Raw genomic sequence first — 27675 nt, forward strand, 5'->3', positions numbered from 1 at the left:
CAAATGTAATGTAGCAATTCTTTCTTTAGAAAACTTTAACTTAAAGGAGTTATCTTTGTCACCAATAATATGGGTAGTCAAAGGAAGAGGAAGGAGGCCAATGAGGCGGCGTGGTGGAGGTGAAGGGAGCGGCTGGTGACGGGAGCGCGGGGTGACGACGGGGTGGCCGACGCAGGTGAAGAACAAATTTAAATAAAATGAGAACGTGTGTTTTTGTTGTTTCCGTGACTAATGTATTAATAATTTTTCATCGATGACGTCATCGATGAAACTCGTGTTAAATCGAACACATCGCGTTAGTTAGACGTATCTCCTTACACATCAACTCGTGTTAAATAAAAAATAGCGCGTTATTTAAACTCGTGTTAATCGAGAGGTGACTGTAGCTTATGATACACTTGTGAGACCAACACTTGAATACTGCTCCACGGTGTGGGATCCTTAAACACACAGAAACATTGATAGGTTAGAACTAATCAACACCAAGGCAGCTAGGTTCATTACAAACAATTACACTTGAATGCCTGGAATCACAACACGGATCAAACAACAGATAAACATAGAACCTCTTCACATACGCAGACAAGCACACAGACTTACACTTATGTACAAGATCACAAACACTCACATTGACACTGATCGACCCACACACATACTTACACAACGCAAACAGTCAACGTACCTACTTATAACACACACACCCATAAATACCAAACACATCACACTGATGCATACAAGCACTCATACTTTCCACGCACCATACGTGACTGGAACAGCCTCCCTCAACAGATTTTAGACTGCGGTACAATACTCATTCAGAAAACAAATACACACTCACTTGTCACCACAACACACCAACACTAACAATTACACTTGATTCACTTCCCTCCCCTGCACACTCGGCTCCCCCGTCCCCCCAACAGCCAACACAAATATGCGTGTTATGAGTGAGAGAGAGAGAGAGAGAGAGAGAGAATATGTGGTTGAAGGCGCGACTTGGGTTCTACCAATTGCACTTATTTCACATGTTTTGGAAAATAACTTTGTGCTCATAGCATTCAAGCAATTTGATCTGTTTGTGTGTAAAAGCCATGGAAATGGAATTACAGATGATTTCCTTGAAATTACTACGAGGCAAGCATTCGCATTCTTTTGTGTCGCTCTTTTTCTAGCCCAGTTCTCTCGCCTCTGATGTAATGTTTCGCCACAAAAATCATTGTATCTTAATGAGGAAATGTTATCCTGCCATCCCTGCCACTGTGGGTGCGACCAAAGGCAGAGGAGACAAAATGTTGAGGTGTGTGGGTGTCGCGCGTTCAGCCAGTCGGGCAATGTTTTGGGTGGAATTGAGGGCCGCGGCGGGGAGGGGGTGGAGCCAAGCTGGCTTCACTTCTGTGACGTCATGCCCCCTCCTTGTATTCTTCCTCCAAGGTTTTGAAGCCGCAGCTGAAGGCAGCTGGCTGCCTTACGATTGGCTGAGTTCTGAAAACACGCTTGTGATTGGCAGTCCGATGATGTCAATGACGGCGCTCATCCAATCAGCGGCCTCTAACTATGACGAAACGAAAGCTTTGTGAATCTGGTCAACGTTGATAGTTAAATCATTATAGTTCGTAGCTTTTACTGCGGGCCATTATCGCGCATCCCTGTGAATCTCGCCCCAGCACGTGTGAACACGGTCACCCAACCGCTAGTTTCTCAGGAATTTTGTACAGAGATTCAAAGTCGGCTGCATTTTACGGGAAACTCATCAAAATTCTAGTAAAAAACTCAAGTCACCAGCATATCGGTTATTTTCTCGTGAGGTCGGTAAGTTGTGGTCACAAGAAGAGCTTATCAGCTGATCAGTTCAATAGCTATCCGCGTGTTTATTCCAGTACCACAATGAGTTCCACAAAGCTAGATAAACTTAGAGTAATTAGGTTGAGCAGTTCCTGGATTTGAGTCTTGTCCATGAGTAGCCACTGCCTCATCGTGTCTGGGTCCTCATTGCTAAGTTCTCGTAGCATTTAACGGTAGCAAGCTGTAACACACTCACGAACCAACAAACGCTTTCTTTGCTATTTTTTCTTCTTCTTCAACAAACACCACAAAGCAGACTCTACAGCGAATCCATTGTTTGTTTTGCTTTTCAGCTGATATATCCCAGAATGCAACAGTCCTTTATGTGACCAAACTTGAGGATAAATTCGAGGCAGAAAATTGTCGGGAGATAATTTTGGTGGAAAATTTCCGAGAAACTAGCTTGTGTGACTGCGCCTATAAGCTGCTGGTGTCACACTCGGCCTTTCTCCTCCAACCGCGTTGGCGATAGGGGCAATTGGCAACTCCAACTTTTCCGGTTGTGCGTCACACACGACCAAGGTCGGTTGTCCGTATTCACAGTAAACAAAGCAGTCGCCCTGTATCGATTAAATAGTAAAGAAAACAGCTCTGCCAGTCCACTTTACAAGTTTCCTGGTTGGCCATTTTCCACTGCTCCTCACTCCTAAGCCACTGCCGTCGTCTGTTTATTTACATACTGCCGCGCGGTTGCTCGTACCCCCAACCGTTTCCCATCCATACTGACAACCGACAACTCGCTCCTGGTTGGGCGCACGGGCAACCGCGGTTGCCAGTAGCTCCAACGGTTGGAGGAAAACGGCCAGTGTGACACCGCCTAAAGGAATAGCGCGTGACGCTGACGGTAGGTAGACGTGACCCGTACATCATCATTTTACATGTCAATGCAGCGCAAAACTCGGGGCGATAATGCGTGAAATTCGGGATGGTAAGAATTTAGGATCGCGAAACTCGAGGATCGCGAAACTCGGATATCGTGAAATTCGGGAGGGTACTGTATATTGTTGACGGCCCTGCAGAGCACTGCACTAGCAGTGGAGCAGGACCTGAAACCTCATCAACAGTAAACGGTAAACAAAACTTACCTTCAAGATGCAAACTATTCTTTTTAGCATTAGCTGTCATTTGTTCAATAAGTAGGAGACAGTGGTGATGATTCAGACAGTGGGATGGTCCAGACATCACATTTATTGTAAAACAGAACAGATAGCGAGACGGCCCCACGTTCAGGAGGACACGAGTTCAATCCTCGACCGGTGCCACCAAGCTGGGATTTTTCAGCCGCCACCGAGTGGCTTAAAACTACCCACATGCTGTCCAGAAGACCACCTATCAACCCGGACTCTAAATTCTAGGATTAAAGATGAGCTCCAGGAGGGCAGCATGAGCCAATGCAAGATGGCGCCACTATAAACACTCGCCTGCGCCAGAACGAGCTGGGCTGACCATCAGGCCCCACCGGGAAGAAACCTTGGGCCGACCATCAAGATCCACCGGGAAGAAGCCTACTGGCGCAATAGGCCACTATGTAAATATAATATATATATATATATATATATATATATATATATATATATATATATATATATATATGGGACCGAGTGTCACGAGATCTTGTGTGAACGTGTGAAACTTTGTTGCTTTGGCTGAAACGAGACAACCACTCCCTCAGCACTGTACTTTTGAATGCAAGTCAGATTTTTTTTTTTTTTTGCATTTCCTATGTAATATTTTCAGGGTGCATCTTAAGCTCTCACTTCATGGCAAGCCGCAGGTTGTGCATTATTATGATGGAGCAGCTATGCATGGTGAAGGTGTTGCTGTAAAACATGAAAACTTGGCTCTCGTGTTGGAAGTCAAGTGTGACCAGCCATTTATTTTTTTATTGATTTGTGACAATTCGGGCAGTTGATATCTTATTTATGTAAGGAGGCCATGATTCCATAATTCTTCATATATTTGTTTTATTCTTTTCTAATAAATATAAAGAGGATATTTTTGTACTTACACAAATCTTTTGGAATTGATCATTTCTTGCTTATTAGCTAATCAAACTTACGTGATATTTAGACTGTGCTGAGTAATAATGCGAGTGTCCGTACCATCCCACCTCTCTGACTGAACCATCACGATAGGTAAGGATGGTTCAGACGATTTAGAAACTTTCATCATCTACTGTAGAAAACTGGAAATAGCTACAAGTGTGGTATTAACAACCTATGTAGAACCAAATAGTGAAGGGACATTTTGAGATCAACAAAATTTGCACTGGTCTTCATCTTTTTTTCTAAAAAAATATTTTTAAAAAGTGTCCAAATCATCACCACTCTTCCCTACTCCTTAATCACTTGTTATATAAAACTAGTTAGCAAATGATAATGGTAATAATCTAAGAATAAAAAGCAGTACAAGAAATTTGCAAGTATTTAATGAATGTACAAAGGTATGTATAACTACTTTCTTTCAAACTGAGCTTAGCTTATATTATACCATTTTTTATCAAGGAGACCAGCTGGAAGACCAAGGGGAACATGAAGAGGAACAGTGCAACAAGCATAACTGCCGCCGCTATAAAAAATTGCCTGCACCATGACGGGCTTGGGAAGATCACCAGCTAGGCCCCTGAAGAAAGCCTACAGGTGCTATAGGCTGAGAAAAAAAAAAAAAAAAAAAAAAAAAAAAAAAAAAAAAAAATACTTGAAAGTGTTAGAAATAGAGGAAGGATTAGCACTGGATTAAGAAAGAAGGAAGTGGATCATCGCAAATCCAACCCCAAGAATGGGAGAAGATGAAGAAAAAAAAAGTTGTAATAGTTTCATGGCAGTGATGTGACTGATAACCATGGGATATGACTGTAGGAACTGTTATTAATTTAGTTTGTAATTTTAGTAAATGCCTAACATTTATGTGTACATTTAGTAAATACCTAACATTTGTGTGTGTGTGTGTGTGTGAGTAGGCATGCACACCCATAGTTAGTTCACCATGGCCTGATACCCTCCCGACAAGAGCAAGCTCATTTACAGTCAATCTCTGGGTACTGCAAATACCTCACACACCATATGCCCCATCCCCCTTGCTCAAGGGGGGACAGTAATCACCCCTTGTCAGTGGAAAAATCCCAGCCTGAGCGGGATTCGAACTTCCGCCCGCCAGGCCACGATACCTGGCAGCGCGGAGCTTTAGACCACTGAGCTACAAAGCGGTGTGTTTTCTTGGTTAACAGTTGTAGTAAACATCATTTGATCAAAGGTTGTGTTTTGTCATCATGTCTGCTCCTAATTTGTATTTTATCCCTGAAAATCTGGAACACTTTTTTAATCTCTATCATCAAGCCATTTCACTAGTAACTGTTATTACATGTTTATGGGAAATTATATATTTTTATATTCTTTATGCATTGTGATGTTAGTATTGTTCTTTGATCCTAAATCAATAGTAAGTTCTCTTTCTCTACCCACTCTTAGAGCTGCCCTGTCTACTAAAGAGCACAAAGAACTGTTGCATGGATGGAATATTTGAAAATGCTTTTTGCCATATGCTTTATCTAATTAAATCATATTGTAAATGCATATCCCAATGTTGAATGTATTACAAACATAATGTGTTCTGCTTAACATCATCACTAAAGTTGAAGGCAACTTTCATGCTGATTACCAAGCAATCTAATGGTTCTGTTGTATGTTTTCTGTTAATATATGATACAGCATAGTCACTCCCAAAGTGTCCTAGCAATAATTAGTAAATAGTATCACCAAAAACATGAAAAACAGCTATTTATTAAAGGTCAAGGGTTATATAGTGCTCACAGGAGACTAATATACCCCAGTAATTCTTAAAAGTATATATATTTACAAAAGGATACTGAAGGCAAAACGACAACCAATAACTTCCCTGCATACAAAACTAGACATTCTATAGAAATCCATAAGTACTATGAGCGATGCTCAAGATCTTCATCTACACTCACTACTGCTCTTTTTCCCCTTAGGGCTGGCGAGAGTAATAAGAGGGACTCTACGTGGTGTTTTACCTGTAGGAGTTTTCGATGGAGATAGATTTTTGCATACTTTGGAAGGTGTTACTGACTCACCCTCAAACCTTTTCCTCACTTCTTCATCCACGTCTTCAGGTTTCTCCTACAAAATAATAGAAAGGAAATTGTCATTAAACCTACTGTAAAAAAAAAAAAATAATAATAAAAAAATAAAAAAATAAACAATGCTGAACTTCTTATACTAGCAAAAAAAAGTGCAGAAAAATCCCTTTGCAAAGAAAGAAGATGCCAAATAGATAATTTATTTAGTTTGAGAAGTTTCTGGATGCTTCCCTCTTGAAAGAGTTGGAGGAGTTGGAGGAATAGAGTGGGAGAATGGCTGTTTAAAAGTTTGCCAGTAAAAGGAATGAAAAATGAAGATACTGGTTAACTTTTGTGTCACGAAGTTCAACAGCACAGGATTGAGCTTGAATAGTCATGTGCAGTGAGACCATGGAAGATATGGAGGTTTGCAGTTAGAAAGTTAGAAGAGCAGTTAGCATAGATTGATTTAAGGAGAGTGAACGCTTGGGAAAAATCATGTTTTGCAGTCACACGGCAAAAAAATAAAAAATAACAGCCATTATAAATGCTTTAAAAAATCCAAAATGTAGTGGGTGTATCTGGGCCGCCTGCCTCTCCAGACCAAGTCTCATCAAAAAAGACTGTTCACAATGTGTTGTTGTGTGTTCTATTTAGTTTTTGTATCATGTTTCACAAAACAACATACGGTATTATTATTATATTGGCAACACCATACACCCTCTCATCCTCCCTCACTCTCAGTGAGGCTTTGGAGCACCCAAAAGAACTCTACAATGACTTCAAATCCAGGAGATTCACTGAACAATGCAATGACAAGAAAAAGAAGAGTCAGTAGTGAAGACTACGAGCCAAGGGGATTTTAGTGCAAAAACTTGGCAACAAAGAGGGAGGTGGCACTTCCTGACACCCCACCTGTGTGTGGTCATATTGTGCGAGTCCCCAATATATTTTAGTGTCAGGGATTTGTGGAAGGGAGCCAAATGCCATTACAATCAAACACAATAAGTATCAATAAAAAATAGTTAATAATGCATTGTAGCATCTCCGTGTCTATATTACATGACATAATATGCATGAAAAAACGTTCCTCAACATTAAAAGTTATTTTTCTAAAAACCAAAGGTAATATTGACATTACTGTTCAAGCCATCAAAATTTGGAAGATATCTCAGGATAGAGGAATGATAGGGAAAATTTCCCAATGTGTAACATATGGGAAAATGTTTTGCTTTCTTTTATATTGATTTCTTAAAAAGAAAAAAAAAGTGAAAAATGGAGGAAGCAATTTTTGCAGACAACACAAAAAAAGATAAACAAAAATTAAATATGGGAACTTTAGCATTTAATATAATAAGTAAATGCCAAAGTATGAAAAGTAATATCAATATTATTCACTAAACATTCAGTTCAAACGATCTACCTTTTTTTTCAAATAAATTTTTGTGCAAAAACTATTGAGTCAAAATGGATGAAACTTACAAGTTTTCTTACTTAAATCAATTAAATTCATCTATAAATTCACCAGCCAGCTATGGTAAAAACAATTTTTCAGGTGTCCACTGACCTCAAAATAGCAAGAAGGAAAGCAACAATGTGACAAGCTTCAAGAGGGTGAAGATATACACATGCATGAAGGAAGGAGATTAGTTTTAGGTTCAAGAAGCAAGAAAATAAGACTCATTCTGACAATGGACCACCTTGAGCTGCTTATGAAATAAATAAAAATTACTAGTTTCCAATAAACTACAGTACCCTCTCGAGTTTCGCGCTATCCGAGTTTTGCAATCGTAGTGTTTAGTGCTTAGTCCTAAATTCTTACCATCCCGACTTTCGTGCATCACTGCCCCGAGTTTCACGGTGCTTTGAAATGTACAGGATGTGTCTACCTACCGTCAGCGTCATATGTGCTGCCTTAAAAGGCGGTGTCCAACCATTGGGGCTATGGGCAACCGCGGTTGCTCGTATCCCCAACCTGGAGCGAGTTAATTGTTGGGTGTCCGCATGAATGGAAAACTGTTGTGGGTAAGTGGGTACCTCACGGCTGTATGTAAACAAACAGACGATGGCAGTGGTTGAGGAGTGAGGAGCAGTGGAAGATGGCCCACCAATAGACTCGTAAAATGGACTGGCAGAACTGGTTTGCTTACTACTTGATTAACAAGATAAGAGAACACCCCATGCTGTGGAACCACAGTCCAAAAACCTTCTTCTCCAGTATATGAAAATTGTAGATCTCCCAGTGTTGTTTTCCTCTTCTTCTTCTTTTGACCTGTAATGCATGGCAGCGACAGTGAAAAGTAATGGTGGAAAATGGCAAAAGGGCATAGAGAAGCAAAATCAAGGAAAGAAAAGGACAGAAAAACACCTAAGTTCAGGGTGAAGTGAATAAGTGCGCTCTGTGAAGTAACTAAGTGTATGTTGTGAAGTATAAAAGTGTGGAGAAAGAGGACCTAAGAAGCGATATAAAGCATTACAGGTCAAAAGAAGAAGAAAAAAGTCCACTACACTGGTGCCATTGTAAAGGCAATACCTCTGACACCATCACATCACATGGTAGTGACGGTCGGGTTCACTACACTGGCCGGTGTTGCGATAAATATCTCCCCGCTGAAATTAGTCATTCTGCTGTCCACCACGCATGCATGCCGTGGGAACACACAGCACTAAAAGTATTAATTTGCCTGGTTTTGTTGTAGTTCGTCCAATTGTGATCTTTGTGAGCAGTGAGGGAAATATGGAAACAATAAGCAAGTTGAACCTCTCAGTGAGCTATTTTGCGTCTGCGGCGGCAGTGGTTTACGTTCAATAGGCACTGAAAAGTCAACCATAATATTAGTGATTTAATGATTTATAACTGAAAGAGTTAGCAGATTATATCATAACACACACAAAACTACCAGAAGCTATAGGTTTGTCCAACTGTACCACGTATGGGTGACCGCGAGCGACCGCCCTTACTTTAGCAGATGACACCACATGGATCACAAACGTGTTCTCAGAACTGCCAGCCAATCGTAAGGCAGCCACCTTCAATCGCAGCTTCAAAATGACCTGTTCTCACTTCCCATTTGCTGCCTATTACCAAGGAACATATTTTGAGATAACATGGGAGTAAAGCCGAAAAAATTGTGATAACAAAGGAGTAAAGTCAAAAAAGAAAGTAATTTTTTTCCACAGGTCGGAACCAATAAGCGCTTTTTCACGAATTTCAGTACCTCGAGTTTCGCAATCCTCAAGTTTAGCGCTATACCTTCGGAATGAAGCAAGCGCGAAACTCGAGAGGGTACTGTATATATTATTCCTTGTGCAACACGCTATGAGGATAAAAATGTTAAAAACAAACATCATCGTCATTAAAGACTGCACTTCCCAGTAAGATGAGTGGAGCATAAAAAAGTTATGTGACCATTCAGATGAGTTTTCTAGGCAAAAATATTTAATGGAAACCTAGTTCATAACATCAACTTCCGTATCATTAGTGGAATACAATAGCATGCATTCTTAAGCTCTTTCTATGGTACAGATGAACATATTTAAAAAAATATACATATATCCAAACATTTAGCATTGGTAGGGGTCAGACCTGTATTTCAGCACTGGTAGAGGGTGGGGGAAGGGATTCAGCTTTGGAGACTGGTGTGTTTTCATCATTCTTGAGGGACGGTCCAGACAAGGTGATCAAAGGTATCCTCTTCGGGGATTTTGAGCTGGAAGTACACATTAACATTAAAGTCACACTACCTGCAGTATGCACAATGAATAACATGGCACAAGGCTTTACAGGTCATGTGGAAAAGGAAAGCAAGGGAGTGCGTGGAGGACGGACGAGATAAAAGAGGCAGTTGAGGAGAAAAGACGGAACTACAAGAAAATGTTAGAAATGTGACGGAGGAGGCAAGAGGGAGATGGGAGAGAAAGTACAGGGAGAGTAAGATGTTGGTAAAGAGAGTGGATGAGGAGTTTTTTTGTGGGGAAAATTTCAGCAAAATACCAGAATAAAAAAAAATTCCGGAAAGAAGTTAAAAGAGAAATGGGGGAGAAAAACATGACATTTGTAGCATGAAGAGGAAAGATGGGGTGCTTGTGATAGGGAATGAGGAGCACTTTGAAACTGAAATGAATGAGTGTGGGAGGGAGAGCAGAAGTGACTAGGGTAAGAATAAAGATCAATGTAGGGCGGCCAGATCCACAGGGGAGGGTGCAGAGAGGTGAGATAGAGTAGACAATGAAGAAGTTAAAAGTAGGAAAGGCCACTGGAGCTGATGGCATAACAGCAGAAATGCTGAAATATGGAGGAGGTGTAGTTGTGGAATGGATGTTATGAATATGTAACCTAGCATGGGAACAGAGTGAGGTGCCAGAGGATTGGAGAAAGGCTATTGTTGTGCTGCTGTACAAAGGGAAAGGAAGCAGAGGTGATTGTAATAGTAACAGGGGAATAAGTCTACTCAGTGTAGCAGGAAAAGTGTATGGTAGAGTTTTAAATGAGAGGATGAAGAAAATAACTGAGAAAAGTGTAGGGGTTTTTAGGAAAGGGAGGGGTTGTGTAGACCAAATATTTGCACTGAAAATGTTAGTTGAAAAATACCTAGAGAAGGATAAGCTGTTTGCTGCTTTCATGGATCTAGAGAAGGCATATGACAGGGTTGGTAGGAAGGGGTTGTGGGATGTTCTAAGGATATATGGTGAGGGAGGGCATTTTCTGGAGGGAATCCTATCCTTCTATAAGGATGCGAGTGCCTCTGTACACGTGAATGGTGAGTTGAGTGAGAGTTTTGGTGTTGGTGTGTGACAGGGGTGTGTGATGTCACCATGGCTTTTTAATGTGTACATTGATGGTTGTATGAGAGAAATGAAAGCCAAAGTGGGGGAGCTAGGTCCAAGGCTGAAAGTGAAAGGTACAGAGGAGTCATTGGTAGCAGCATAGCTGGGCACGATAACAGAAAACCTTATTCCCGATAACCGATAACTGATAATGAAAAACCTTAACAGCGATAACCGATATTCATTAACTAGAGACACAAATATAGGCGATAACCGATAACCAATACCCGATATAAATCCACAATTCCGATACTAGCTAGCGATAAGTTCGATAGGCGAAAACGATACTATATTGATATTTCAGATAGAACAACATTGATGAATTCAAATTTTCATTATCTGTATTTTAGGAAACTTACAAAACCTTAAAACCACACGTTGACACGTACATATGGACGGTAATACAAGAAATGCCTGAACCGGTGTTGTGTTATTTGGCGTCCCTACCGTCAAAAATTGTTAACAAACACTGCTCTCTTGTGAACGGTGCATGCTCAGACCAGCAAGTGTAGACCTGTACAGTCTCACAAAGCTTTTAAACCATAATTAAGAGTTGCTGGAAGGCTGAATCAGACATATAGTACCACTACCACCATCCTCGCTGTTTCTAGAACAACACTGTACGAGTTGTATTTATATGTACCACCATCCTCGTTCTAGAAACAGCGAGGATGGTGGTACTGTATGTTTGATTTAGCTTTCCAGCAACTCTTAATGTGTTAAAAAAGCATTGTGAGACTATACAGGTCAACACTTAATGGTCTGAGCATGTGCAGTTCAGGAGAGACCAGTGTTTGTAAACAAAAGCTTTGACGATGGGACACCAAATAACACAACACCGGGCGCCTTCAGTATCATGGCATAGTCACAAACGAATATGGAATATCAAATTTGAGGCAGTGAATAATCATTTTTGGGGCAAAGTTAAATGATTTTTCTCTTTGATATATTGATTTTTTAGTAGCATAAAAAAATAACCTAATGTTTTAATTTTCATCATCTAAGTATAAAATCTCATCACCGAAGATATTTCATACCCCGAAGTTTTTTCATACAACACCAGGCCACGCATGCGCAGTAAGGAGACAACGTTTTTTTCTGAGGCGGAAAAAAAGTAGCGATTATCGCTAGTTTGGTTACAAAAGTAACAAAGATACCGATATATATTTAAATAAGTAGCGGATGGTCGATAATCCGATTTTGTTATCAGCGATAAAGTATCACGATAACTTATCGCGATAACGCCCAGCTATGGGTAGCAAGCCTGTTTGCACATGACACAGTATTGTTAGCAGAGAATGAGGAGACACTGCTGAGGATAGTGGATGATTTGACTGGGTGTGTAAAAGGAGAAAGCTGAGAGTAAATGCTGGAGAGAGTAAGGTTATGGGATTTGAGAGGTCGAGAGCAGGTCACTGATTTTGCAAAGCCATATGAGTTAGAGCAGAGGGTACAATGAAGTGTAGGATAAGGTTAGGGGAGGAAAGAATGGAGGAGGTGACTGAGTTAAATATTTAGGGTCAGTTTTATGTAAGGATGGAAGTATGGAACCTGGTGAGGTGGGAAAGAGCAGTGATGGACAGACAGGTAGGAGGTGCATTGGAGAGTTATGAAAGGAAGTGTGAGCATGGAGCTAAAGAGGGGAATAAGGAACAGTATTATCCTGCCAACTAGTCATATGCATCAGAGATGTGGACATGGAATGCAGCACAGCAATCGAGAATACGTGCAGTGGAAATGAGTTATGTAAGAGGTGCATGTGGTGTTTCAGGATGGGATGGAGAAAGTAATGAAAGTGTGTATGAGCAGTTTGGTATGGGTGTGACAGTGAAAGGAGTGGATTGTGAAGTGGTGGAGTAGGTGAAGCATGGTGCACTGAGATGGTTTGGACACGTGATGAGAATGGGGGAGAATGAATTCGTGAAGAGTGTGTATGAGTGAAGAGGTGTAAGGGGAAGACCACCTGTGAAGTGGATCAATATGGTGAGTGAGTATTGGACTGAGAGAGTTGGAAGTAGGAGGATTGAGTGTGCTGAGAGGGAGTGCCAGAACAGGGAGAGATGGAGACACTTCTGCTGCGGCCACCCCCTGGAGGGAAGTTCCCGCAAGGGAGCAGGGCATCAGAGATATAGCATAGGAAGGCTTTACAAAACAGGAAAATATTATTCAGTAAACTATACAGAAGATATAACAATGAAAATGTCCTCAGGGAAAAATGCACAACAGCACCAATATTTTCATTCTCATTTCCAAAGAACAGTAAAATAGTAGGTCATTGGTTATGCTACCCACATTATTGATGTCTAATTTCTCATAAAAAAAAAAAAAAAAAGGAAACAGCTGTCACTGTTTTTGAAAAGAGAATGCAAATCAAAATACTGCTGCCACCTGGCAATTTTTCTCTTAGCACAGATACCTCCATAACTAGGGTAAGCATATGCCATTTATGTGACATATAAACTATATGAAGCAAAGCACACCTGTCTCTTGCCCTCCTGACTGTGATCTGCTTGTTGGGTGGTTCCTGTGCTATGTCTGAGGATGACTTTTTGCTCTCTTTCTTCTGCTTTTGAAGAGTATTTTCTGCTATGCTGGGAGAGAGTCTATTGTGCTCCTCATCCTTCTGCTTCTTAGATGGCTCCACTGTTGGGTTACTGGAAGGCTTGCTACCCTCCTCTTCTTGCTTACTGCATGACTCCTCTGGTACTTTCCTGGATGGTGTCTGGTTCTCACCTTGCTTTTTGGATAGCTCTACTGGCATGTTACTACCAAAACTTTTCTCCTCACATTTTCCTGACTGCTCTAGCACTGCACTGAGAGGCTTTCTGCTCATATCCTCCATTTCTATATCTTCTGCACTTTCATGTTCAGCAACTTTACTAGAATCCCTTATAACGGATTCATGTTTTTCAGAGTCCCTATTTTTTCCCCCAATATACGGAGTGCCAAGTTCCCCCTTAGCAAAGGAGACTAAAGAGCAATAGCCATCTGTTGAAGACGCTACTAGTATGCGCCCATCCGATGACCTACAAAAAACATAAAAGTTATTGAGACTGCTTGTAAGATACGTTGAATTCATAAAAATTGTAGTTTTAATGAAGATTCTAATCACATTATCAATGGGAGTATCAAGAAACATCTGTAGGTATATTTGATCATGCTTTTTTTGGCATCTTTTTTAATTGGACCAGCATACTGAAGGCCATCTTTTTATTATTTATTTGCCATTGGTCTGTCTTGTTTAAAACAGAAGATAAAAAATGAAGCCTACTACTAAGTATATACTCACCAGGATATGTCGCTGAGTCGAGTGTAGTGAATGTTTGAGAGTCTTGCAAAGGGAACAGGCTGTTGGGTGTCATAGAGGAGGACAGCGTTCTGAGTGGCTACAGCAAAGATCATCCTATAGGGAAGATGGAAGAGGTTGGCATGCTCCTCCCATGGCTCACGGGGCTCAGCCTGTAATGGATAGACATCTGGTTATTATATCAGTTATATAGAATGATATGATTCCTGATTGACCACTACCACAGCTTAGAGGGAACTATCATTTTAACATTCATTTTTTAGCAAAGAAGATGGTATAGAATAGAAGCAGAAAAGAAATCATCAAAACAGGTCGAGAGGCATCATGATACTTCCCTCTTAAAGGTTTGAGTCATACTAAATAGGAAAGAAAGCTGTTCTAGAGTTAAACTGTGTAAGAGGTGAGTCTATCCTGATTATATTTAATTTTCCTTTTATTTTGGAATATGAAAAATATATTTTTGAACAGAATATATATTTTCTTCATAATTACCCAACTTACACTTTCTTGTGGTGATTCCTCCTCTTGGGGTAGTGGCTTCAGTTCAAACAGTATGGGACAGAACCTGACAGCTATTGTGAACTTGTCTTTGGTGGGAAGATACAAAACTGGTCTGTTGGAAGAGAATGGCAGTCTAAATCAAGATGGGTTCACTAGCTCACAGATCAAGGCATGAATATGAAAAGTCAACTAGCACTGAGATGATATAGATGAAACTACTAAGGAACATTTGGCTCAAATGCAAGCATGACATAGGATAAAGTTATTCAGTGAAGCAAAAGGTTTAAGACTGAGAAGGGAATCCAATCCTCTCCAAAGTCACAACACCTTTTTGTTTTTTTACAGCAAGGGAGGCTACCCAACGGCAAAAAATAAAAACAATAAAGCCTGCAAACCCTGCTCCGAACAAAAGAAAAAACAACGAGAGGACAGAAGAAGTCAATTTTGGGAAGAGAGGTGACTTGATACTCTCCTCTTGAATATGTTCAAGTCATAGCCATGATGAAATACAGAGGAAGAGAGGCTGTTCCAGAGTTTACCAGCAGAAGGGATAAAAGAATGAAGATGCTGGTTAACTCTTGCATAAGGGATTTGGATAGAACAGGGATGAGCAAGTAGAAAGTTGTGTGCAGCAGGGCCGTGGGAGGGGAAAGGCATGCAGTTAGCAAGTTTAGAAGAGCAGTCAGCATGAAAATATCGATAGAAGAAAGAGATGCAACACTTGCAGCGGAATTTAAGAGGTAGAAGACTGGTAGTAAGAGGAGGGGAGTTAATGAGATAAAGAACCTTGGACTCTACTCTGTCCAAGAGGGCTCTGTGTGTAGAACCCCCCCCCACGAGATGAATGTTCCATACGAGGGCGGACAAGGCCCCTGTATGTGGAAAGCAACTGTGAGGGGAAAAAGAACTGGTGAAGATGGTACAGAATGCCTAACCTTGAGGAAACTGATTTAGCGAGAGAGGAGATATGAAGTTTCCAGTAAAGATTTTGAGTTAAGGATAGACCGTAAATGTTTACTGTATGAGGGGGTGACAGCTGTGTGTTATCGAAGAATAGAGAATGTGTTTGGAAGATTGTGTTGAGTTGACAGACGGAGAAATTGAGTTTTTGAGGCATTGAAGGGCACTAAGTTCCTTCTGCCCCACTGAGATATGAGAGTAAGATCTGAGGTTAAGCATTATGTAGACTCCATCCCAGAATCATTTAATTCCTGTAGGGTGGGTCTTTTATCAAAAGATGTTGAGTAATGCAGAGTAGAGTCATCGGCATATGAGTGGGTGAGACAATTTGTCTTGGAAAGATCATTAATTAACCCTTTCACTGCACGTGGGACGGGACGCGACTATCCCCTCAGGCGCAGTCAGGCAGCCCAATGGGGGATCTCTTTTAACCTCTGTATCTCAAAAACTATTCATCACAATTAAAAACCAAAAACACCATTGGAAAGAGGAGGCCCAGATCTATAGGAGTTGGTTATGTATGCCTCTCCTGCGAATGTACATGCACATTCAGGGAGTGATGAATGTGAACACTTATGTCAGTGCGTGCGGGATGATCAGCCATATTGAGGGAACTGCGGACATCTTTCCTTGAGATTCTGGCAAGGTTGTATTGCCAACTCGAATATTTACAACTATTTGGTCAAAGAATTAGTCAGGTGATAGGTGAAGCTATGCAAAAATGCCGCTATATTGGACAAGAACATCCACCAGTTACTCGTCCGTAGATTTGCCGCACTGGGCTGATATGATTTTCCACCAAATTTAGTGAAGAACCCACTCAATTGGTAATCCTGTGTTGTGAGAAATAGTGTTGGAACACTCTCATATGCGGGAGATTTTAGTGCGGCTGGAGCTCGCAGTGAGCATTTAGCACCACCGGCAAATACGCCTAACGCTCGCTGCGAGCGTTTAGCAATGTAAGGGTTAATAACAGAAAGAGAGTGGAGGATAGAAGAGAGCCTTGCAGGACACCATTGTTAATAGGTTTAGGGGAGGTAGATGGTGACCATCTACCACAGAAGAGATAGATCAGCTGGAAAGGAAACTAGAGATAGAAGTATAGACAGGTATAGAATCTGTAGGGGGATAGTTTAGAAAGCAAGTATTTGTGCCAGGTTCTGTCAAAAACTTTCAAGATGTCTAAGGCAACAGCAAAAGTTTCACTGAAACGGCTAAGAGAAGATGACAGGAGTCAGTTAGGAAGGCAAGAAGATCACCAGTAGAACGCCCTTCGCAGAACCCATACTGGCAATCAAATAGAAAGTCAGAAGTGGATAGATGCTTAAGAATTTTCCAGTTATGGATTGATTAAAAAACTTTATAAAGATAGGAAAGTAAAGCTACAGGATAGACGTTTGAGGAATTGTAATGCTCACCCATCTTAGGCACATGCTATATGTATGCATACTTCCAGCAGCAGAAAGGAAAGGTAGATGTTGAAAGGTAGAGACAAAAGAGTTTGACCAAGCAGGGTGTCAGTCAGGGAAGCACAGTTTTTAAGGACAGTAGGACAATAGAAAATAGATTCTATGCTTGTCTGGTGGTTCAATAAATCCATCACTGCTTCACCACTACTAAAATCTTGAGACTAAGGAGGGAACAGAACAAATATTGGTTCTTCTGTAGCATGTTTTTTTGTTATGTGATCCATAGATCCCATGTGGTGCAAGGATAACTTTTGGGGGTCCAATAAGCAAATGTGCAAATAAAGTAGAATACTAGACAGGTAACACATCACAATCAACAGATTGTGGCTTTTAGAATAGATCCCCATCAATAAAAAACACATGGAGGGGCTAGTGACTTACTTTCACAAAATTTATCAAAGGGGTTTATCAATTTAAAACAGGCAAGAACTTCCGTAAAGACTGCTTCATGAATAACCATGGTAGTTAGGACCTTGTCTATATGGTTAGAGGAAGCATTACTACATTCTATCATTAATTATTCCTAACTGAGAGCATATGCTTCAGTTTTTATTTGATGTACAGGCACATAGCACCTCAAAGTATCTTGATTAGGCAAACTTTAAGATGTCAGTAAATTCTGGGTATGTACCCAACCAATGGAAAGTAGCTAATGTGATGCCGATTTTCAAAAAGGGAGACAAGTCAGCCACCTCAAATTATCGCCTAATTAGCTTAACATCAGTTGTAGGTGAAATGCTGGAGTCAATTATAGCCGGGAGCATTCAGGACCATCTAGAGAAGTATAGTTTAATTCATGACTCACAGCATGGGTTCACGAAGGGTAGGTCTTGCCTTACTAACTTGTTGTCCTTCTACATTAAAGTAATCGAGGTGATTGACAGATGAAAACTATGACATACTGTATCTAGATTTCAGTAAAGTGTTCGACAAAGTCCCTCATCACCGGATATTACTAAAATTACAGGGAAAGTTTTGATCTGGATTAGGGCTTGGCTTAGTGGTAGGAAGCAGAGAGTACAAATCAATGGTAAAAAATCTGAATGGGGCAGTGTTACGAGTGGAGTCCCACAGGGGTCGGTGCTGGGTCCACCACTTTTTATTTTTTACATCAATGATTTGGACACAGGAATTAGTAGTGATGTCAGTAAGTTCACAGATGATACCAAGATCGGTAGAGTAATCCAATCAGACCAGGACGCTAGCATTCTCCAGGATGAGCTTGACAGACTATATGATTGGGCGGGGAAGTGGCAGATGGAATTCAATGTCGGGAAGTGTAGTATTTTGAGTGTAGGTAGGAATAACCCCTTACACAATTACTCCTTAAATGACACTCCTCTAAGCAAGTCTGGGTGTGAGAGAGACTAAGAAGTTTTAGTGAGCGCTGACCTCCATCCTAGGGCTCAATGCATTCAGGCTAAAAATCATGCAAACAGGGTACTGGGTTTCATCTCAAGGAGCGTAAGCAATAGGAGTGCTGAAGTCATCCTCAAACTTTACTTAGCACTAGTTAGTTTCTGACTAAAATTTTGATGAGTTTTCCGTGAAATGCAGCCAACTTTGAATCTCTGTACAAAATTCCTGAGAAACTAGCTGTTGGGTGACCGTGTTCACACGTGCTGGGGCGAGATTCACAGGGATGCTCGCTAATGGCCTGTGGTAAAAGCTACGAACTATAATGATTTAACTATCAACGTTGACCAGATTCACAAAGCTTTCATTTTGTCATAGTTAGAGGCCGCTGATTGGATGAGCGCTGTCAATGACGTCATCGGACTCTGCCAATCACAAGAACTGTCAGCCAATTGTAAGGCAGCCAGCCATCTTCAGCTGCAGCTTCAAAATGACCCGTTCTCATCATCATTATCATTTCATCGACATCTGCTCCTAGGAGCTCCCACCAGGGGATGGCCACGGCAGAATAGCTTCCAACTTTCTCTATCCAGACACTCCCTCCTTGCCTGCTCAAAGTTTCTCAAAGATCTTTCCCCCCTCTCCCTAACGTACTCTTGCACCCTATCCCTCCATTTCACTGGAGGTCGTCCTATAGCATTCCCTCCCTCTATCTCACTCACATACACCCTTCTGGTCATATTATTCTCCTCCATTCGCTCCATGTGGCCAAACCACTTTAAAGTCTGTCGCTTCACTTTTTCCACCACTTCACACTTCTTCCCTTCACCTACGTGACACATTCCAAAACGCTCGTACACACTTTCATTACTCATTCCATCCATTCTACTCACACCACAAGCACTCCTCCAATAACTAATTTCCACTGCTTGCACCCTAGACCTCTGACTTTCATTCCAGGCCCACGTTTCACTTGCATATGTGAGGGTTGGTACTACTATTCTATTTCTCAAATCCCTCTTTACCTCCATGCTCAGACTTCTGCCATTCATGATTCGTCCCAAAGACCCTACCACCCTACTTCCTTGCAATGCCCTTTCTCTTATCTCCCCCTCCGTACCACCATGCTTACACATAACTGATCCAAGGTACTTGAACTCATTGACCTCCTCCACCTCTACACCATTCAAAACTATTTTGCATTCCTTTTCACATTCAACTCCCACTCTATATGGGCATACAAAATCTACCTCACTTCTACTCTCGCTCACACACCCTCACTTTACTTTTGTTGACATTTACTTTCAGCTTTCTCCTTTTACAGACACTATCAAAAACACTGACCAAATTATGTAGGTCACTTTCATTTTCTGCAATGAGCACTGTGTCATCAGCAAACAGTTTTGAATTCAGTACCCACTTCCTTCCCTCATCAAACATTCTTACTCCAACTTCACCAACTTTGCCCTTCATTTCTCTAATAACACCATCCATATAAATAATGAACAACCATGGTGACATGACACACCCCTGTCTCAAGCCCACTTTTATCTCAAAATGTTCACTTGTTTCTCCAGTAATTTTGACACATGCAGATGCATCCTCATAGAAAGACTTTATTGCACTGAGCAGTTTTCCTCCCACACCATAAATCTTTAAAACATCCCACAATGCAATTCAATCGACTCTGTCATAAGCTTTTTCCAAATCCATGAAGGCAGCGTATAGTTTCTTTCCTTTTGCTATTATTTTTTCTACTACCATCCTGATGTAAAATATCTGATCCACACATCCCCTTCCCTTCCTGAAGCCTCCTTGTTCTTCACTGATTTTCTCTTCTGTAAAGCTGGCATCACACAGGGCAAATTTCTCCCAACATGTTGCTCGTTTTTGCTGGTGATAATCGCAACCAACAATGTTGTGCATCACACTGTGACCCTGAACTGTTGTGTTGACGCCGCGCTCCAACAACAACAAACACCACGCCCTGCAGCATCTCTCCAGCCACTTTACCATGAATCGGAAGGATACTGAGGATTTAGAAGATTGTGCTGCTGCATTGCACATAATGAAGCATGTGCCACGACTGCAGAAGCGCCAGAAGAGGCATTGGGGGCGTCCATGGCTAGTTTGCTTATACCTCGCGCCAGGCACAGACTCCACCCAGAGGTGGCGGCGGGGCCGGGCGGGGCCTGGCCGGGTGCCCCGGGGTTGCCAGATTCTTTTGACGATAAGTAACCTACTCACACATAAATAAGTAGCGGATTTCAACATGAAGTAGCCCAATACATTTCAGAATTACTCAAAATTTAAGTAGCAAGTAGTGGATTAAAAAGTTAAGTAGCGTGTAGCCTTCATAAGTCGCCCAATCCACTACTTTTCGCCCAATCTAACAACCCCAGGCCCGGGGCTGGGCGGTGATGACCCACCATACAGTCAGTTGAGTGTTATAAATAACTTTACACAGTGGACAAATAAATCACAAACACATACTAGCACATGTACGTCGGTTTTTGGAGTTTTACCGTTGACAATTTGAGTAAATATGTACGAGGATTGATTTTCGATTTCTTTTTACAGCTTATAGCACGAATGTCATTTGACCCCGTTTCCTCCCAACCAGTCTGTCGTCACAGCTGTTGTCCATCCTTCCCGACCTGCCAAATCTTGTTGGTCGTTGTTCAATTTTGCCTAACAGCCAACAAAAACGAGCAACAAGTTGGGCGAAATTTGCCCTGTGTGATGCCGCCTTAAGTCTTTGCACCCTCTCTATTATGACTTTTCCATATACCTTTCCGGGTATACTCAGGAAACTTATACCTCTATAGCTCCCACATTCCCCTCTCCTGCCCTTCCCCTTGTAAACTGGGACAATGATGGCTTTTGTTCAGCCTGCTGGCACCCCCCCCCCCTCCCATGCTACTTCACTTATCTTGACCATCCATTTAACAACTACATCTCCTCCACACTGCAACATTTCTGCTGTGATTCCATCAATTACAGCTGCCTTTCCATTTTTTTATCTTTTTATTGCCTGATTTGCTTCTTCATGTCATACTTCTTTCTTTATATACTCCTCTACCTCTACTCAAAACTGCTGCTGTTACAGCTGCTGGACGTCCATCCTCAAAATTCACTAAGTTTTTTTTAAATATTCTCTCCATCTCTCTTTCACAGCTTCCCCGTCTTTCAACATCTTTCCATTCTCATCCATAACTTCATTTATTTTACTTGAGATATTTTCTGCATTTCTTTCATTTTTCACTTCTTTCATTTTGCATTCTCTATATTTCTTTTTCCTTTCCCTTTTTACTTGTTCAGCCACATTTCTTTCTTGAGTTTTCTTAAAAAGTTCCCTCGTCTCTTTTACTATCCTCCTTATCTCTTCTGTCCACCATGAATTTCCTTTTATTTTTCCATCTCTCACCACTTTCATCCCTAACACTTTTTTTGTTGTAGTTACCATTATTTCCTTAAATGTTCCAAATTTTTTTCAATATTTGTACTATCTTTTACACTTTCCCATTTTTCACTTAAGGCCTCTGCCATTTCACGGTTATACTCATCTTTTTTTTTTTTCCTGTAACTTTTCTATCTTCAGTATTTCCTTTTTTACTTCACCTTTCTTTTCAAACACCCACTTTTCTTTCAGCTTTAATTTTGCCAGCACTGCAAGATGGTCAGATCCATCGAACATTCCTCTTACTACCTTCGCGTCACAAATTTCTTTTCTAAGCCTTTCATCTACTGCCACATAATCAATCAATCCTTTTTACTCATTATCTTCTCCCCTCCTCCATGTGTATCAGTGGATATTCTTGTGCTGAAAGGTGTTCGCTAGGAACATTCCCCTCTCAGCAGACATCCACCAGGCACTCTCCATTTTCATTCTTCCCAGGTATCCCCCATTTTCCCACCACATCCATCACCCACTTTAGCATACTTTTCCTTTCACCCACACAATTCTTGATCCCTTCCAACCATAATCTGTCACACCATTCCACACTCTTTCAGACATCACAATAGCACATCCTTCCTTACTCCTGCCTCTATATTTTTCATCTATCCCCATCCATACAACCCCCCCAGGCACACCCTCCCACATACCCTCTCTACCATTACTCACACCAGTTCCTCGAATATGTGTTTCACTCACTTCCAACACATCCACTCTACCATTTACAAAATTTTCAATCTCACCACATTTTTTTCCTTTTTACACAGTATGTATTTTGAGATAACAAGGGAGTAAAGTGGGGAAAAAAAGGTCAGCTTCTCCACGAGTCGGAACAAATAAGCGTTTTTTCAGTGTTTTCAATACCCTAAGTTTTGCGATCCGCAAGTTTAGCGCTATACCTGTAGAACAAAGCAGGCGCAAAACTCAGGAGGCTATTGTAGAATCTGTACAGAGGAGGATGACAAATATGATTCAAGGGGTGAGAAACTTGCCTAATGAGGACAGACTGAAGCATTTAAATCCACACTCTCTAGAAAGGCGAAGGTTGCGAGGAGACCTGATGGAAGTCTACAAATGAATGAAGGGCTTCAATAAAGGGGATGTCAATAAGGTTTTGGTTGTAAAAGAACCAAGTAGGACACGTAGCAATGGTTTTATGTTAGATAAATTCAGATTCAACAAAGACATAGGTAAGAATTGGTTTATCAATAGAGTGGTGGATGAATGGAACAGGCTTGGCAGCTATGTCATGGGTGCCAATACCATAAATACATTCAAGAAGAGGTTGGATAAAGGCATGGATAGTGAAGGTGGGGTTAGGATTACAGGAGCTGCCTTGTATAGACCAACCGGCCTCTTACAGACTCCTTACGTTCTTATGTTCTTAATGGCTGTCCTCAACCTGTACTAGAGCCAATCAATCAATTTTAATTCGCAAAGGTATCTACATTAAACCAGAAAAGAAAAAAACCGATGGCAAAGTCTTACTTCGTTGGGTTGTGACGGGAGAACACATAGGTGACGTTTGTGATTTTGCCATTCTCTTCTTCAACAATCCCAGAAGGAGCAAGTAGCAACTCTCCATCAGGGGAGAAACTCAAGCGCCGACAAAAGGACTTGAGTGTGTCATCATAAAATAATTTTGTTGTCTGAAAGATGGAAGTGTGACAATTTATGGTGCAGCACAGTGAGAAACTAATAAGATTGGTTCAATTTTCTTTTCTTTATTCTTTTTGGAGCAATTACTCCTTGAAATCCTTTTTTTCTGTTTTGGAGTGTGAACCACAAAAGTGAAAAGTCTGGTGCATCAGGTGATTTTGATGGGACTTGATAAAAGTGAGTTATTAATGATGACTATGTAGGGAGATTAATGTAAGAAGAGGATTCCCTGGGGTGCCCTTTACTCAAAGCTAGAGTGTCTACATCATGACTTGGGTGTGCAGGTTTGGATCCCTGGCAGTTCACCGGGAAAACAAGTAAATCTATTTCCCACGTGCTTCAAGAAGTAGCACATTCCCCCATTACACTGGTAGGCATCAATTCCTGTTTTATACTTCTCCCCATGTAAGGGGTAGGAAACTTGAGGGTTTGTGTCTCTTGAAGGGATTTTCAGGTTCTTGGGTCTTGTTGCAGTAAAAAATGTGACAAACAAAGAATCTGATCTAAATGGGAGAAGGGAAGCCATGCAACAGCCCAGGGTGCTGACAAGGACCATGACAGGCTTAAGCTGTAGGCTACCCTTTGGCTTGACACTAAAGTGCCCACCTCATGTCTCAAGGGCCTGGGTTTAATACCTAAGTGAGTTGTAGAAAAAAAAGATTAATCTCCTAAGTAGATCAGTTTCTTATGTACTTTGAGAAGTGGTGGAACCCTTCATTATAATGCTTTTGTCTGAACAATGAATATGAAATAAATAAATCCCATACTTACTTTCTCAGTAATTTTATCTTCATCTGGCAGTGGCAATGTTGCTTTGTAGATTTTGTGGGCAATTTTCCTGGTTTCAAAACTGTATATTCTGCAACACCTGAAAAAAAATATAAACATTATTTTTCCAAATGTGAATTTACTATGCGTAATAGGCACTTAGAGCTAGGGATATTTAGAAACCATGACAACCAAACCAAAAGACAAGGACATCATTTAGAAACCATGACAGCCAAACTGATAGCCAAGGAAATCATTTGGAAACCATGACTGCTGTACTAATGATGATAATTTTCCAACTGTACAAGAATAGTTATAGGCCATAGTTTTGAGTGTCAAGATCTGTCACATAGAACTAAAGAAATTACTGAGAAACCATAACTATCATACTAAGAATGGTTCTTTGTAAGAATATGTTTATCTCTGTAGTATACACACATTTCATTTTCTAGCATGTTAGTGAAGTACAGTAACAGATAAAAATATCAGTCCACCTTTCTCTAAACTTGTTATGATTTTGTAATCCATCTCTACACAGCATGTTTTGTTGTCTCCCCTTCCAGTGCATCCCAATTCCCCTATCTCCCCCTCAACCTTCCTTCTATGTCAGATGACCTGCCACAGTGAAAAAGGCTACTGAATCACAATGAATGTAAGGTACAGCAGATTGATTTTCTTTTTTAAACTGTATTGCAAAACACACATAGATAATTACAAACAAATCCCTCCGATCTTAGGTAGGCAAAAATTAATGAATAACGAACCACAAAGAACATTTAGGATGCATATAAAATATTTAGAGGAACAATAACTGAGACCTCTCACCTGTCAGAACAAAGGGTGGCAACGTATTGCCCAAGAGGGTCCCAAGCCACACCCTGCACAAATCCCTTGTGGTCACTTAGTATGCCGAGGCTTTTACCTGAAAAGATTATCCGGCACTTAAGGCTGTGTAGACAAATACCAGCTCGGTCTGCATATTTAACATTTTCCAACACCACATATTTCTGTACTCCCATATATATTGAAGAGGCTTTTAATTCAGAGAAAATAAATATTATATTCACCAAATTACAAGACCCCTACACCTCGCCTTTTTCTGGCATCATCAATAATTGACTCGCTTTTTTTCTTTTCTAACTTTTTTTAAGGTTGACCTATAGTGCTGCTAGGCATTCTTGGCAGAGTCTGGTGGTCTGTCCAGCCTGTTAGTAGCATGGGCATGTATTTTTTAGTGACACCATTCTTGACTAGCTCATGCTGCCCCTGGAGCTCCACTTGATTCTCTTCAGTTTAGATCAAATTTATGCTGATAGGCGTTCCTAAAGACAGCAAGTGAGTTGTTTTCTGCCACTTGGTGATGGTGATGGCTGAAAATTGGCAGCTTGTAGTGATGGGCAAGACTTGAATGCTGGTCTCCAGATGCCTGCAACCTGACCACTCAGCCACCTCCTCATCAAATCATCAAAATAATCTCATATTAATGATGCTAAGAATGATTAATTTTCATAATAACAGAATGAATTTCAAATTGATATTAACCCCTTCACTACGGCCGGGTGAAAACAGAGCCCCACCCCGTATCCGGGCTGGCCGCATGCGCCAAATTTCAAACATCGCTACAGAGACAACCCAATGAGCAGGATCAGCTTCAGGGTAATGTGCCACGTGCCCGTATAGCCAGAGTTGGCGTTGATGGACTATGCAGGTAATATATGTCGGCCGCCATTTGCATTGTTAACAAACCACACAACAAACAGCTGCATGCCGCGTGTCACCAGAACCACGTGAATTGTGTCTTGCCTAGTTGTCTGTCATAACCTACGAGTGACTGTGAGAGTAATATGCTTATTATGATATCACAAGCTGTACATAATCAGTATGTACGAGGAGATATTTCTCGCAACACCAGCCCGGCCGCCATTTGCATTGTTTGAAAACCACACAACCACACCCACACAACAAACAGCTGCATGCCGCGTGTCACCAGAACCGTGTGAATTGTAGCTTGCCTAGTTGTCTGTTATAACCTACGAGTGATGGTGAGAATAATATGCTTAATATGATATCAGAAGCTGTGCATCATCAGTATGTTTACGGGGATGTATTTCTCACAACACCAGCCCGGCCGCCATTTTCATTGCTTTACTCAAGGACACTTGTCAATTCAAGCAGTAAAAATTACACCAAAAATATATAAATTTCGGGAAACTGTACATTGTCAATGTTCTTTAACCCGTACATTTCTGAGCATTTTAGGAATTTTTTTTTTCAAAATTGTTGTCTTAAAGTTTGGGGTAAGCGTTATACGCCGCAAAATACGGTATTTATTTTTCGACAGAAACCTACCTATTGTTTGATTTACATTGTTTTTGATTTACGCGACCTCTCCAAGGACGCAATACTCGCATAAATCGAGAGTTACCTGTATAAGACGCAGGGTGATTTTTCAAGTTTTCTTTTTTGAAAAAAGTGCATCTTATATGGCAGAAAATATGGTATATCTATATCTATATACAGTAATCCCTCTGATATCCAGGTTAATAGAGCCACGGGGGCACCCGGATATGGGAAAAACCTGGATGTGGTGTAGGTTAAGTTATGGACCCGAAAACTCAACTTTCAATCATGGCCTGCCATAAAGGCAACAACAGAGTACTGCATAGGTGCTTCTGTCCATACTCATAATATGGTATGCCCCATGGCTTTGTAGCAGTCAGTCTGCACCAGGGAGTGAATTGTGCATGACTGATGTGCTCCAGGCGCTGAGAAAAGGGTTCGAGCAGCGTCGTCACGGTTAGCACTCGCAGCAATCCCTCCCTGGCTTATCGCAGTCCTGCTGCACCTTGGGGGGATTTGTTACTTGGGATTCAGCAATTAGGTGCGACAGCCTCAGCTGCTAACCGATTGCTGGGGTGCCTAGCCCTGTGTTCACAGGCAGCAGCTAATGTTCCCCTGCCAATCACAGCAGCGGGGCCTGGACCCAACCCAGAAAAGCCATACAGGTATTTGTGGCAGCTTAACCGCCCAAGTCTGCACCATTGTGTTTACCACATAGGCTTTCTAGCAGACCCAGCGGTGCCACAAGAAACTTTTTCCGGGTCCAGTTTTACAAAACTGGAAGGCTGACAATCTGTGCTGTTCTTAGGTGCGTGCCCACGACTTTATCGCTGCATAGCTGCGTTAGCAACCCTGTGGCTACGAGCACCACAGGCTTTACCACCCGGGTCAACCAGAAGGCATACCAGAGCGATACCCGAAGCGGTCCGGGCCGGCAACGGGCATCAAGTGCTCAAAGCAGGCTTCTATACGGACGCCCAGGCAGGCACCCCAGGGCGCTACCCTTTTAACCCTTTCCATCCGTGATGCAGACGTCGGCGTCACAGTATGGAAAGGGTCAAGAGGAAATGAAAGAGGATTAATCCTCTTCTAAACCTCTCAATCCTCCTCT

General features: G+C 41.4%; 1 protein-coding gene across 2 annotated transcripts in view; it reads right to left on the bottom strand.

The window, feature by feature from the left end:
* Positions 1-4252: 4252 nt before the first annotated feature.
* Positions 4253-27675, bottom strand: part of LOC127003822 (chromatin assembly factor 1 subunit B-like) — a 28336-nt gene continuing 4913 nt past the window's right edge. Inside the window, exons 5-13 of one of the 2 annotated variants that reach the window (XM_050870891.1) lie at positions 25050-25146; positions 24228-24324; positions 23286-23446; positions 14556-14667; positions 14037-14206; positions 13228-13773; positions 9507-9630; positions 5876-5981; positions 4253-4491 (exon numbers count right to left, since the gene is read on the bottom strand). In XM_050870891.1, the coding sequence (XP_050726848.1) occupies positions 4457-4491; positions 5876-5981; positions 9507-9630; positions 13228-13773; positions 14037-14206; positions 14556-14667; positions 23286-23446; positions 24228-24324; positions 25050-25146 (1448 nt within the window). In that variant the 3' untranslated portion in view covers positions 4253-4456. The other variant, XM_050870886.1, reaches the window with a different exon arrangement.

This window comes from Eriocheir sinensis, chromosome 3 (genome assembly GCF_024679095.1).
Source record: "Eriocheir sinensis breed Jianghai 21 chromosome 3, ASM2467909v1, whole genome shotgun sequence".
Lineage (NCBI taxonomy): Eukaryota > Metazoa > Arthropoda > Malacostraca > Decapoda > Varunidae > Eriocheir > Eriocheir sinensis.